Source organism: Vipera ursinii (assembly GCF_947247035.1).
Source record: "Vipera ursinii genome assembly, chromosome: 3".
Lineage (NCBI taxonomy): Eukaryota > Metazoa > Chordata > Lepidosauria > Squamata > Viperidae > Vipera > Vipera ursinii.
In genome coordinates, this window is record NC_139516.1 from 46,955,823 (window position 1) to 46,969,483 (window position 13,661).

Genomic DNA, 13,661 nt, shown 5'->3' on the forward strand with positions numbered 1-13,661 from the left:
TTGAGAAACAATGGCTTAGTGTGTCTTTATCAGGCTTCTGAGCTTCTGACTTTCCTTAGTTTCTGGAAACTATCTTGTACTCTCTCTTGTTGGGTCTTTAGGCCTGCATGATAATGTACATTGTATGTATGTGGTGTAAAGCAGGGGTCCCCAACCCCTGGTCTGTGGACAGTACTGGGCTGGGCCATGCCAGCAACCGGTCCACACAAACAAGCAAAGCCCCATCTGTGGGATGCAGGCAGCACACTAAAATCACACTCTCTCCAGTCCATAGAAAAATCTTTCTCCACAGAACAGGTGTCTGGTGCCCAAAAAGTTGGGGACCTCTGGTGTGTAGTTACTGCAAAAGACTGGCCTTTCCCAGCCACCTGTAAAGCCTTTTCGTTTCGTTTCCAGTTGACATTTCTCTTAAGACTTTTGAAGCCTTATGCAAATTATCTATCTTATTTGGAATATGAAGACACTTATTTGTTCATGAAAGACACCCAAAACAATGAACTCGAAGTTTTTTTTAAAAAACATTGAATGACTTGTGGTCATTTCCATCTCCTATCCCCAATTTTATTGCAAACTTTTAAAAAGCCACCGTGCCTGTTTCCACACACCCCCTTTATGCATTTGGCATAATGCATAATTTTTAAGTAATTTATTTATTGTATTTGGGCACCATGGTTTAATCTGTTTTTAATTTTTGTATTTTTGTACTTTTGGTATTTATTTGCCCTGTTCACCGCCCTGAGTCCTTCGGGGAGAAGGGCGGTATACAAATTAAATTAAATAAATACATAAATAAAATAATACTAGACTATATCTGAATTAATTGGCTAAAATTCCACATACATTTTTTTTTGTTATGAGGGGGGAAAAACACGTTTGGCCCCTCCGGTTCTTTTTCATCATAGCCCGTTAGCTCAGGGGTCTCATTTTCCTGGGCCAAATGTTTGGTCCCTCCTTGCTCTCGAAAATGCGGAAACTCCTCTGCTCCGCCTTCTTGCCTGTAGCTTGCAAAGCCGAAAAGAAGCGCGTCTTAAGAAGGTTGTTGCTTTCCCTTTGAGCTCGTGAGGCGGAGACCTTAACGTTATCAGCGCGCTTCTCCAGTTTGATCTTTAGTGAAGCTCTAGTCCAGGGGTCTTCAAACTTGGCCCTTTTATGACTTGTGGACTTCAACTCCCAGAATTCCTCAGCCAGCTTTGCTGGCTGAGGAATTCTGGGAGTTGAAGTCCACAAGTCATAAAAGGGCCAAGTTTGAAGACCCCTGCTCTAGTCAGCCCTTCCGTTTCTGGTGAGCGGTCGAATCGGACTGGATCCCCGTTTTAAAGCAAAGCCGAAGTAGACCCTGGCTTGGTAAGTTTTCCAGGACTGGTTTTCTTACGTATTTGGACAAGCGATGTGACACGCCAGACTTCCTTGAAACAAAAATAACTGCTAGGGAATACTGTGCAATTATTTAAAATTATGACTGCAGGATTCTGAAACAAGGTGAATCTGTTGACTTCGTGCAATATGAGCCGGCCTGGGAGATAAAGAGGGGGAGGGGAGGGGGCAGGCTTTCTCAAGAGTGGTTTAATTGTATTTTTTTTGGTTAAACGTACGTCCTGGAATGTTTTGTAATTTTTATGAGTTGCTATAATAGCGTTGCCATTGCTGTAAATATTTCTTGATTTCTCTTTTCCTTCTTCCGACTGTTTTGAAGATGCTCTTAAAACAGATCTCCAGTTTGGGGATCAGAAAGAGGAAGTTACAGGTCTACTTGTGCAAAAGAGGTGCTGCTCGTTGCTTCGGCCCTACTTCAAAATGTGTTGACAGACACCACGGTTAGGGGTGGGGGGAGAGATATTGGTATTTACTTACGTTTCTTTTGTGTCGTGGGTGGTGAAGCCTGAACCGAATTGAGTTGTGCCTTCCGCGCGCGGTGAGATCGATGCGGTGCAATGGTTTACACGTAGATTGCGATTATTTTTAAGCAGGCAGCTCGTGGCTATCCTGTCAGCTCCTGCTAATAAGAGGCTGTCTCCTGTAGTAGCTTTTAAGAACTAGTTTGTAAACAGCTTCCATTATTTGGAGCCCTTAAGGTGGAAAGTAGGAGGAGGAGTACCGGTAATTCCCAGTTGTAGCTCCTACAGATCTGAAGGGACCACGGTGGAGAAGACTATTTAAAGTCATCCTCAGGGCATAATCTTGGAGAAAAAGTGTGCTAGGGCTGGTGTATGTTCTTATTCACGTTGTTAGTTTTCTTTGCGTTTTAGCGTTCTTATCTCCTTTTCTCCTTACCGTTTGCCTCGTTTTTAAAAAAATGTTTTATTAAAATTTAAAAATGCAAGGATAAAAAAAACTAATACAAACTAATAAAAAGAAGTGTGGAGAAAAAAATGGACAGATAAAAAATATAAAGAAGTATATAACCTTATCTTTGCATTTTTTAAAAACATAAAGAAGTATATAACCTTCCCTTTGTATTTTTAAACCATTTCCCTCCCTTTTAAAGGCTGATTGCGCGACGTTTGCTTTTGAAGATATACTTTTAGCCTTCTAGTGCGATTTTTTTTTGAAAGCTGTTAAAAAACAAGCAATGTGCACCTAGAAAGATAACTGAGTAACTTTTGTGCTCAAACGTTAATTCTGGACATTTCCACTCCCGAGTATTATGTTAATATGTTTAGATCATGCTTGCTTTTCTTATCCCCTCGAAGTGAAGTGGAAGTGTGAATTCCTTCAGGTTTATTTGCAAGATCTTCACCAGATGGTGGCATATCACATTTTGTTTCTTCTATAAATGAGGTGTGTGGTAATCTACTTGATTTCTACAGATGTTAGCCTATAGTAGTGATTCTTTTTTTTCTAAAAGAGGACTTCTCTCACCTTTTATCATTTTATTTTGCTTACATTTGGTATTATTAGTAATACAAAGTAGAGATACTGCCTTTAGAAGCAAGATTATAGTTTCTGTACATACCTCATTTTAATGGATTTTTCTAATCTAAATAGTTCTGGATAAAACCATTTTTTGAATTGTTTTAAGAACGCTTGCTGCTGTAGAATATGATGAAAACATCTGTTCTAAGTCAGTTCTATATTTCTGGTTGTAATTTCAAATTTAAGCATTTAACTCCCCTATATTTCTAGTCCATTTCGGTAAGCTTTCCAGTGCCCTCCCAAATAGAAAAATCAGTTTCAGCAGAGCAATAAAACTTCTTCATGGAATTCTTGCATAAGCTTTGTATTTTCTACTATATAGAATAATAATTACTTTTGCAAATAGTTTTTACTTAGCTTGCCTACACGTCTGTTCAAAGCACGACATCTTTTCCCGTGCTGGTCCTTCTTTCATAAAGCTTCCTCCATAGGCAAGAATACATACCGGTATATAGTTACAGTTTGGTTTATTAACTAGAAAATTAGCTTAATAGTATCAGGGAGGAACATCAATTGTGGTCTATATTGGCATCAGAGACACTTGGAATATTAATTAGCTAGTCCTGAAACCCAAAATCAAGTTGCTAGGTAGCAGACTGAACTCTGGATTACCTAGGTGGTGTTATGCGCTCCTGGCCACTTTCCTTCATGACCAGACAAGCTCGCCTGACCAATAACTCACCAAGACACAGTGAAGACCTTTTGTTTCGTTTATTGCAATAAGCAGGGAGAGAAGCTATCAAAGCTTGGTTCTCTCCAAAGTTCTAACCCAAAATATGGGCTTCTTTATACAACCCTTGCCCCTGCCGCACATCCCTCCTCTTTCCTTATTGGCTGAGGCACTATGAGGTTATACTCTTTCTCACCACCTCCTACATATTTCCTGCTACATACTAAATCATACATCCCATGTACATTAAAATTAAGAGATAATTTATGCAAGGTGTGTCAGTTAATATTAATCAACTAATTGCACATGCTCAGTAGTCTGAGTTCTGGCCCCCTTTTATGACCTTTTAGAAAAAAATAGGTTATTTCCTGTTTTGCTAGTTATCTTCTTTTACAGATGTTTTTATAGCTTCTCTTCTTCCTTTCCCACTCTAAGACCCAGCTGCTTTTTGCCTACATGTTTCACTTACATCCTTTCTTTGTGCTCTCCTTTCCTGGTTTTCATATATTATACTTGCTTCTCCACTCAGTATATTTCCACTGCAGCAAATTCAGTTTTAAATTTCTCTTTCAATATTAAAATTTGAAGACCTTTCATTTAATTCTATCAGTGGCATTTTCAGAAATGCTGCTTTTTCCTTAGCTGGCTAGATGGACAGAGCTTAGAGGTTTGAAGACATGGAACAAATAGTACAGGTAATCCTCAATTTACGACCTCAGTTGGGACCAGAATTTCCACTGTTATGATCTTTTCTGACATAGTTGGTAAGAGAATCTCTGCAGTCATTAAGTGAATCACACAGTCATTAAGTGAATCCAGCTTCCCCGATAAACATGACTTGCCAGAAACTGGCCAGGAAGCTCACCAACAGTGATCTCACTGTTGTAGAAAGAAGAGACTCACGCCAGCTCTTTAGGAAAGGAAAGGTTTATTGCGCAGGTTCAGAGGGCTTAAACAAAGCAAAGGGTCTGAACCCCGAGGGGCGTATGAACAGATATATTTATACCCCCCCCCCCATTTCCCAGTTGTACATTGTTCCTTATATGGTTATTCTACACATTCTTATCAGAAGACAGTTTGCAGAAGACAGGGGAGTATGTGTAGTTACACAAACAGGATTATGGCTACCTTGATCAGCATCTGCCCTAAGGACAGGAATAGGTTTGTTTACACAATGACTTTAGTAGACTTCCTCCTCACAACCCTGAGACATTGCATCTATACATGCCAGTTGCCAAACACCCGAATTTTGATGACCATGGAGATACTGCAATGGTGTAACTGTGAAGACCAGCCATAAATTACCGTATATACTTGAATATAAGCCGACTCGAATATAAGCCGAGACCCCTAATTTTACCCCCAAAAAATGGAAAAAGTTGGTGACTCGAGTATAAGCTGAGGCTGGGAAATGCAGCAGCTCACCTTATGCTCCTCTCCAGAGATCTTCCCTCAGCAGCGGCCGGCAAAGTAGCTCGCATGCGAAACAAGCCCGGCAGAGGAGCCGGAGCGGCGAGCAAAGGCGCCCGGCCCAGATCCTGCAAGGCCCGGCCGAGACGCGCCACCAGCAGCGGAGCTGCTCCGGCTCCTCTGCCGGGCTTGTTTTGCATGTGAGCTACTTTGCCTGATGCTGAGAAGACCCGCTTGGGCACTCGGGTTGGTGTCAGTCTCCGCAGGCCCTTCTCGTTTCCAGGAACGTCAAGCGCGCTTGGCTCTCCACCCCCACGGCAGGGCAGGGCAGAGACTTGCTCGCCCTTCTGACGGCCCTGAAGAGAAACGAAGGGCTTGCAAACTCCCCGCGAGAAGCTGGGCGAAGCGCGCGGCTGGGCGAGTGTGTGCCTGCGCGCGTATTTACGAAAGAAACGCTCCGAGAGTTCTTCTTTCTCCGCCCCCTTGGGGGGAACTCTAGCGACTGCTGTAGCCGCGCTTCTCTTCTCGGCTCCGAAAATAGGGATTTCTACTCTCTCTCTCTCTTTCTCTCCCCTCCCCACCCCGCATTCTCCTACCTCTTCGATTGCGACAATAAAAGGGCGAAGGGTGCGCTGGTTTCTTCCTCCTTCCTCCCCCCCTCCCCTCCCCTCCCCGATTGTCAGGTGAGGCAGCTGGAGGTCTGGCCGGGAGATTGTAGCCATTTTGAAACGCCGCGTCTTGAAACGCCCGATCAGCTGATTTTCGGGTGGAAGAGCCGCGGCTTGAATCTGTTTGCATCTGCCTGAATTAGACCGAAACGGCCTGAATTTGACCAGAGTTGCTTTGTAATGGCTGGAGGAACTGCAGAGGAGGTCTTGCCGGGAGATTGTGGCCGTTTTGAAACGCCGCGGCTTGAAACGCCCGATCAGCTGATTTTCGGGGCGGAAAGAGCCACGGCTTGAATCTGCTTGTATTTGTTTGAACTTAACCAGAAACGGCTCGTAATGGCTGGAGGAACTGCGGAGGGAGTGAATGCTCCAGCCTGGAATATTTGGAAAGGCTGGGGGAACCGGATGAACTGCAGCTTAAGCGACTGTTGCCGGAGGAGCCATGGCTTGAAACGCCCCAGTTTTGGGGCAGCGTTTGCTTGTTCCCTCCCTCCCTCCCTCCCCTTTCCCTCCTCTCTAAATCCTTCCTTCCTTCCTTCCTTCCTTCCTTCCTCCCTCCCTCCCTCCCTCCCTCCCCTTTCCCTCCTCTCTAAATCCTTCCTTCCTTCCTTCCTTCCTTCCTTCCTTCCTTCCTTCCTTCCTTCCTTCCTTCCTTCCTTCCCCAGCCCTAATCCGGAAAGTGGAAGGAAAGAAGAGTAAAGGCTGGGCGGAGGAGGAGGGGAAGTTTAAAAAGGGGGCGGCGTTCCCTTTAAAAAGCCGCCCGCCACGCCGCGCTCCCTCGCAGCACTAGGAGCCCTTCGCCTTCTCGGGGATGGCAGCGGCGAAGAAACGTTGAATGCCGGGCTAGCTCGCCACTTTGCCCTTTTTCCTGCACTTTCCTTCCCGGGTGCAAACAGCAGCCTTCGAGGAAACCCAGCCTGGGCAGCGGCGGCGACTTCCTTCTCTTGCTTCTCCTCGGCTGGTTGGTGCGGCGGCTGCAACTTCACCCCAGCAGCCCGGGCGCGCAGAGATGCTGCTTCTCTTTCGGCTCCGCGTCCGCCAGCGCTCGGAGCGGGCTCGAGGTGCTGCTGGTGAACTTCCTTCCCCCTTCGCTTTTGCTTGCTCCGCTTCTGCTGATGTCACGGCCGCCGGAGCTCGGGAGGCTCGCTCGCCAATCACAGCCGGGAAGCCTGGGGGAGACCGGGAGCCAAGAAGCCAGCCGCCGTGAGTGCTGCGAGGGAGCGCGGCGTGGCGGGTGGCTTTTTAAAGGGAACGCCGCCCCCTTTTTAAACTTCCCCTCCTCCTCTGCCCAGCCTTTACTCTTCTTTCCTTCCACTTTCCGGATTAGGGCTGGGGAAGGAAGGAAGGAAGGAAGGAAGGAAGGAAGGAAGGAAGGAAGGAAGGAAGGAAGGAAGGATGGATTTAGAGAGGAGGGAAAGGGGAGGGAGGGAGGAAGGAAGGAAGGAAGGATTTAGAGAGGAGGGAAAGGGGAGGGAGGGAGGGAGGGAAGGAGGGAACAAGCAAACGCTGCCCCAAAACTGGGGCGTTTCAAGCCATGGCTCCTCCGGCAACAGTCGCTTAAGCTGCAGTTCATCCGGTTCCCCCAGCCTTTCCAAATATTCCAGGCTGGAGCATTCACTCCCTCCGCAGTTCCTCCAGCCATTACGAGCCGTTTCTGGTTAAGTTCAAACAAATACAAGCAGATTCAAGCCGTGGCTCTTTCCGCCCCGAAAATCAGCTGATCGGGCGTTTCAAGCCGCGGCGTTTCAAAACGGCCACAATCTCCCGGCAAGACCTCCTCTGCAGTTCCTCCAGCCATTACAAAGCAACTCTGGTCAAATTCAGGCCGTTTCGGTCTAATTCAGGCAGATGCAAACAGATTCAAGCCGCGGCTCTTCCACCCGAAAATCAGCTGATCGGGCGTTTCAAGACGCGGCGTTTCAAAATGGCTACAATCTCCCGGCCAGACCTCCAGCTGCCTCACCTGACAATCGGGGAGGGGAGGGGAGGGGGGGAGGAAGGAGGAAGAAACCAGCGCACCCTTCGCCCTTTTATTGTCGCAATCGAAGAGGTAGGAGAATGCGGGGTGGGGAGGGGAGAGAGAGAGAGAGAGAGAGTAGAAATCCCTATTTTCGGAGCCGAGAAGAGAAGCGCGGCTACAGCAGTCGCTAGAGTTCCCCCCAAGGGGGCGGAGAAAGAAGAACTCTCGGAGCGTTTCTTTCGTAAATACGCGCGCAGGCACACACTCGCCCAGCCGCGCGCTTCGCCCAGCTTCTCGCGGGGAGTTTGCAAGCCCTTCGTTTCTCTTCAGGGCCGTCAGAAGGGCGAGCAAGTCTCTGCCCTGCCCTGCCCTGCCGTGGGGGTGGAGAGCCAAGCGCGCTTGACGTTCCTGGAAACGAGAAGGGCCTGCGGAGACTGACACCAACCCGAGTGCCCAAGCGGGTCTTCTCAGCATCAGGCAAAGTAGCTCACATGCAAAACAAGCCCGGCAGAGGAGCCGGAGCAGCTCCGCTGCTGGGGGCGCGTCTCGGCCGGGCCTTGCAGGATCTGGGCCGGGCGCCTCTGCTCGCCGCTCCGGCTCCTCTGCCGGGCTTGTTTCGCATGTGATTCCAGGCCAGGTGCTGCTGAGGGCGAGCAGAGGCGCCCGGGCGACCCCAGCAGCGTCAGGCAAAGTAGCTCGGCCGCGCGCAAGTCCTCGGTAAGTTCTTTTTTTTTGTTGACTGGAGTATAAGCCGAAGTGGATTTTTTCAGCCCAAAAAGTGGGCTGAAAAATTCGGCTTATACTCAAGTATATACGGTACTCTTTTAATTGCCATTGTAATTTGAATTGTCACTAAACAAATTGTTGTAAGCTGAAGACTACCTGTAGGTAAAGGAGTTTAGATTTGTTAGAAACTGGGAACTTTGGGGACAAGAGGAAACTGTGTGTGTGTGTATTAACAAACTAAGGGAACACTGGGATGGAATAAGAAAAACAGTTTTTATTTTTAAAAGATCAAGCTTTCATTGGCTAACTGCCAACGTCGTCAGGATGGAAACGCTGGGGTGGGGAGATTGCGTTTATACTGGTGGTGTCTCTGCGCTCTGCTCATGGAGCACATCACTGGTCTGTTTGTTGAGGCCGGCCATATTCCTTTGCGTTGTCATGCATCCGTTTTCGGGGGATATAGTTTTCTCTGGGTGTCTGTTGTCAAAAGTGGATTGTTGACAGTTGTCTGTGTTATAGCCATAGCTCTAGTAATTGCCCATGTTCTTATACCAGAGTCTCTAAATAGTTGCTTCTCTTCTTCCCTGTGTTCTATAATGCAGGGTGGTTGTATGTTTGTGCAATCTTGATTTTTGATACAATGAGGCACTCTGTAAGTGCTTGCACTGTTTGCCTCCATATCATGCACGTTGTTCCTCTTCCTAGTTCCTTAGTGCCTGGTATGCAGGGGGGAGGTCTATGTGCCGGTTGACAGAGGAGCAGTTTGAAAACCAAGTGGCCGCCTTTAGTGTTGTCACTGGCAATTGCCTCGGTCCCTGTTAGATTAAAAACGTGGTTATGTGTGGCCATGTGTGCCCACACCTGTGAATGTTGTTCTTGTCTTCTAATAGCAAGCTTGTGTTCGCTATCTAAGTGTCTGATAAAGAATAACCATCTTTGGAGATTCTCAGTCATCCAGGTCATAGTTGTCCCAAATACGCTTTTTCACGAGTCAACTGGACTTTCTTGTCTTTCTTTGAAGACATTTCATTTCTCATCCAAGAAACTTCTTCAACTCTGACTGAATGGTAAGGAATGGAAGGATTTATACTGTTTGCAAACAGCTGCTCCTTTGCATTCTTTTAGAGAGTTGTTGATGCCACCTGGAGGTTTATCTGTGTTGTCAGGGTCACCTGAATAGTGCAAATGGGTGTGGAGCCTTGTACCCATTAGTAGAGCCATTTGCAGTACTCATTTTAGTAGAGTTATTTGCATTGCTCAGGTGACCCTGAGACACAAATAAACCTCCAAGTGGCTTCAACAACTCTCTAAAAGAATGCAAATGACCAGCTGACTGCAAGGAGTATAAATACTTTGATTCCCGACCATCCAGTCAAAGCTGAAGAAGCTTCTTGGATGAGAAGTGAAACATCTTCAAAGAAAAATAAGAAAGTCCAGTTGCCTCCTGAAAAAGCATATTTGGGATAAAGAGTAACATTAAGGCATCTCCAGGTGTTGTTTCACCCCTATGAGACAGTGCAAACTCAGGTACCAACTCAGGTGTGACATTTTTACCCAAAGATTGGACAGAAGGCCTGAAGGTTTGAAACTTTGGTTCAGGCTACAGCAGAGCTCTCAAGGCCTAAGCCTCTGACCCATGTCCTACTTCCCTCTACTTGTCAGCTGACAGCTGTGCTCAGCTGTTAGTATTTTTATCTTGACCCAGACATATGCATCCTGTTGTTTTCCTCTGGGGTAGCCATATATCACATGTAAATCCTTTTTCTGTTGTTTATCTGCACTAAGCATATTTCACTTCTCTATATGATGTTATCTACATTACCATATATTATTCCTCCCTATGTAACGCCTATACTATGACGTATGAATACCAGATAAATGTAACTGTATAAATGGATGCTGTTTTGGACCTTTCAGGGTTCAGACATTTTATTAAAATGCTTTGTTGGCAGTTTGAACCTGCACAATAAAATCTTTCCTACATTGAAGAGCTTGGCCTGGTCTCTGTCAATTTTCCTACTACACCTATATGAGTGAAATGAGTATACGTGACCCTCCTGAGACTATTGGTTGTACTGGGAGACTTTGAAGCCATCAGCCAAGGTTTACTTCTGGTTAGATGTGAGATTGGGAGGGAGGGGCACTGTATCACAATTATTGTTTTTTCTAAGTGGCTGGTTTCAGTTGTGTTGATTGTTGAGATAGATCAATCTCTTAGGTGCTTTGGTAAGGCGTGCTATAGGGCTAATCCCTTTCTTCTTGCTGTTTAATATCTAAATGAAGGTCTGTTAGCATGAAGTAAGGTATCATAAGGCTGTAGAAGAAACCCAGTGATATGCCTCAATCTCAGATTTTATAAGAGATAAAGTGAAGATCCTAACATGGTAGGACCTTCCTAAGACCTGATGGGAAAAAGTAGTCTTCAATTAAACCTAGCAGACAGAATAATTGGATTCAAAGGAATAATCCATTTTAGCTTTGGACAAAGGGGTGCTTCTCTAGCTTGAGTCTGCCCATCTGGTAAGAGAGTGAGAAAGCCTTTTTAATGGTCCCTCCACCTAAAGGAATGCAATATACAGGGTTTCTGCATTCCACTCTTATCAGTGATGCTCCCGTAAGTATGAGTTTTGGGAGTAAGAAGGAATGTTTGCAGAACAACACTTGATGGACATTTGTGTTTTGTATGGGGAGCAGCGCCTATTAATATAAAAGAGAGTGAAGAAGAACACAGATTAAGACAATGCTCCTGAATGTACTTGTTAATAAAGGAAGAGTTAAAATAGATATATTATCTAGTGTTTAAGATTTTGTCACCTAACGCCTCTGACAACTTAATTTTCTTACTGCTTGAGGTGTCAGATTGCCCAGTTTTCTGGACTGTTCCCCTGTTGTGCATCCAGAAAATCAAGAAGATAAGGTTTTCAGGAAATTGTGTAGGAGAATTTGAAAAATCACAGTCATACTTAAATCACTATATCCTAATGTGTTAAGATATTTAAATTTAGCAACTAGAACAGTGGGGTTGAACCAGAACACACAGTTATTGTTGATTGGTTGAAGATTGCTGGTTCCTGCATGAGGCAATCTGTGTTTTGATTGGTTGCTGTGGGTGTGGTTTTTCTTCAGTGTAAGCTCAGTTGTGGGCATTTTAAGCATTGAATTTCTATGGATAACAATTCGGTGTGGCTATGTTCTGGAGTTTTAGTAGTTCTCATTGAAAACTCTTTGCAGTTGTGCCTTCACTGTCATGCCTTATTCACCAAAATTGTAAAACGTGAAATAGGTTGCTCCATTCAGGAATACATATGACCATTAGACAAACTGTCATGTCTTCATTTCCTGCATATATTTCCACCTCTCTGCAAATAATTATAAAAATCAGTATTTGGCAACCCCCAGTCAAAATAGATTACACAACTGGAAAACATTTGGATTTTTCAGGGTGCTAACAATGGGCCCAGCTTAATGGCCCCAAATGTATATGTGGTAGTTACGATGGCTTTGCATTTTTATTTTTTTCTGTTTTTACTATATTTTTCTGTTTCATGCTTTAAGCTATCATTAGTACTGTGTGATGGTATTTGAGCACAAAATAGTAAACATATTAAATATGTGGGTATGTTGCATATAATGAGCTCAAGCTATTGCACAATGATAAATAACAGTAATTTGACTATAATTTCTGTGTGAAGTTTCTTATGTGACTTCAGCCTTGACAGAGGCTCCAATCTCTTGACATCTGTGTACACCAATGGTTAATTATCAAGGGCAGAGCCCATTCGGTCTCAGCCCCCACACTTTCATTGCCTATCTGACTGAACTAGCATCCACCTCTCTGCTACAAGCCTTCCTTAAGAGGCACAAATTTAATTTTGAATTGATTGTTTTGGTATAAAATTTAATTTTAAAAAGCCTTTTAAACTGGAGAAGATGGCAAGGCATACTGTACACAAATAAACTTTATTTGCCAAAAAGCATGATCCCTACTCTTAAAGAGAATATGTGGGGATATGGTTGATTATTTAATTTGTGGGTCCTCCATTTTTTTAATATTTATTGGTCCACGATTGCAAAATATTTGAGAAGCACTGCTGTAGAAAGAGACTTGCATAGTGACACTAGCCATAAATTCCTATGCATTTCTGTTTAGAAGACTTCTAAACAAAATGTATCTAAATATAATGCTTATATACTGTATTATTTTTAATTCCTCACAGGCCTTGAAATATGGACAGGGGCTTTTTCCCACAAAGGCAGAGGAGGTTCGGTGGAAGAAGTCATCATCATTGGTTTCACCAGGCCGTAAGTTTTAGCTGTTTAACTCTTCCCAACTTTCAACTCTAGTTTCTTATTTCAGACATCAGAGAAATACACACACAGAGAGACACAGAGAAACAGACACACACACACACACACACACACACACACACACACACACACATGGATACACATAAACCCACAAAATTAATTATTGGAGAATAAAGGTTATTTTTCTTCAGAAAACAATCTGGTTCAAAAATTGTGTTTTATAAAATTATTTTTTATGAAACAAAATGAAAAGAGTGCTATCTCAAACCTCAATACCGTGGCTGAAAATTTGAAGAAATTAATGTGATACTGGAATAATTTTTTTAAAAAAGTGCTCAATACCTCTTACTATTGATTGGAATGGTAATGGCCTTATACTCAGACAAGGATGACTACATTGCCAGATAATTTCAGTAGTCGGGCAGCATACTGAATCTAAACAACAGAATCTATACACTTCCTTTTCACAAAGTCCTTTTCATTTTTACTGCTGGTAGGTGTACATATATACTCCTGCTATACTTGGCATTAACATTTGAAAATTTCTTCCACTGGTAAACAAAAACACTTAAAAATGAAAGGCTGCCCATTACCTCTTGCTAATAAAGAGTCAGAAGAGAAGAGGAAGCACATGTGAGAACAAAGCCAGTAGGAAAAAAAGGGGATATCTTGCATGTGTAAATGAACTGTGGTCAAGAGAGGAATGGATGAGTGCATAAGAGAAGAAAATCAATACCAGTAGAGGAAAATAGGTGTGTGATAGGGAGATCAAAGGCAAAGAGGGGAAAGACCATATGCAGATTATCCTCTACTTAAAACCTTTTGTTTAGTGACCTTTTGAAGTTACAAGAGCATTGAAAAAAACTGGCTTAAAACTGGTCCCTCTCATTTACAAGCAACTTTCCCATAGTCATGGGATCAAGACACTTGGCATCCAGCATGTATTAGAATGGTTGCAGCGACTCGGTCATGTGATAGCCATTTGAAACCTTTCCAGCCGGCCTCT

General features: G+C 44.2%; 1 protein-coding gene across 5 annotated transcripts in view; it reads left to right on the top strand.

Annotated features, from left to right (window-relative positions):
• The first annotated feature begins 845 nt into the window (after positions 1–845).
• Positions 846–13,661, top strand: part of LOC310638631 (uncharacterized protein) — a 42,158-nt gene continuing 29,342 nt past the window's right edge. For 2 of the 5 annotated variants that reach the window (XM_083359848.1, XM_083359849.1), the window contains exons 1-2: positions 1,111–1,344; positions 12,565–12,649. In XM_083359848.1, coding sequence (XP_083215974.1) covers positions 12,575–12,649 — 75 coding nt within the window. In that variant the 5' untranslated portion in view covers positions 1,111–1,344; positions 12,565–12,574. Of the gene's footprint in view, positions 1,345–12,564; positions 12,650–13,661 lie in introns of all 5 variants that reach the window. The other 3 variants (XR_014492144.1, XM_083359850.1, XM_083359851.1) reach the window with 3 other exon arrangements.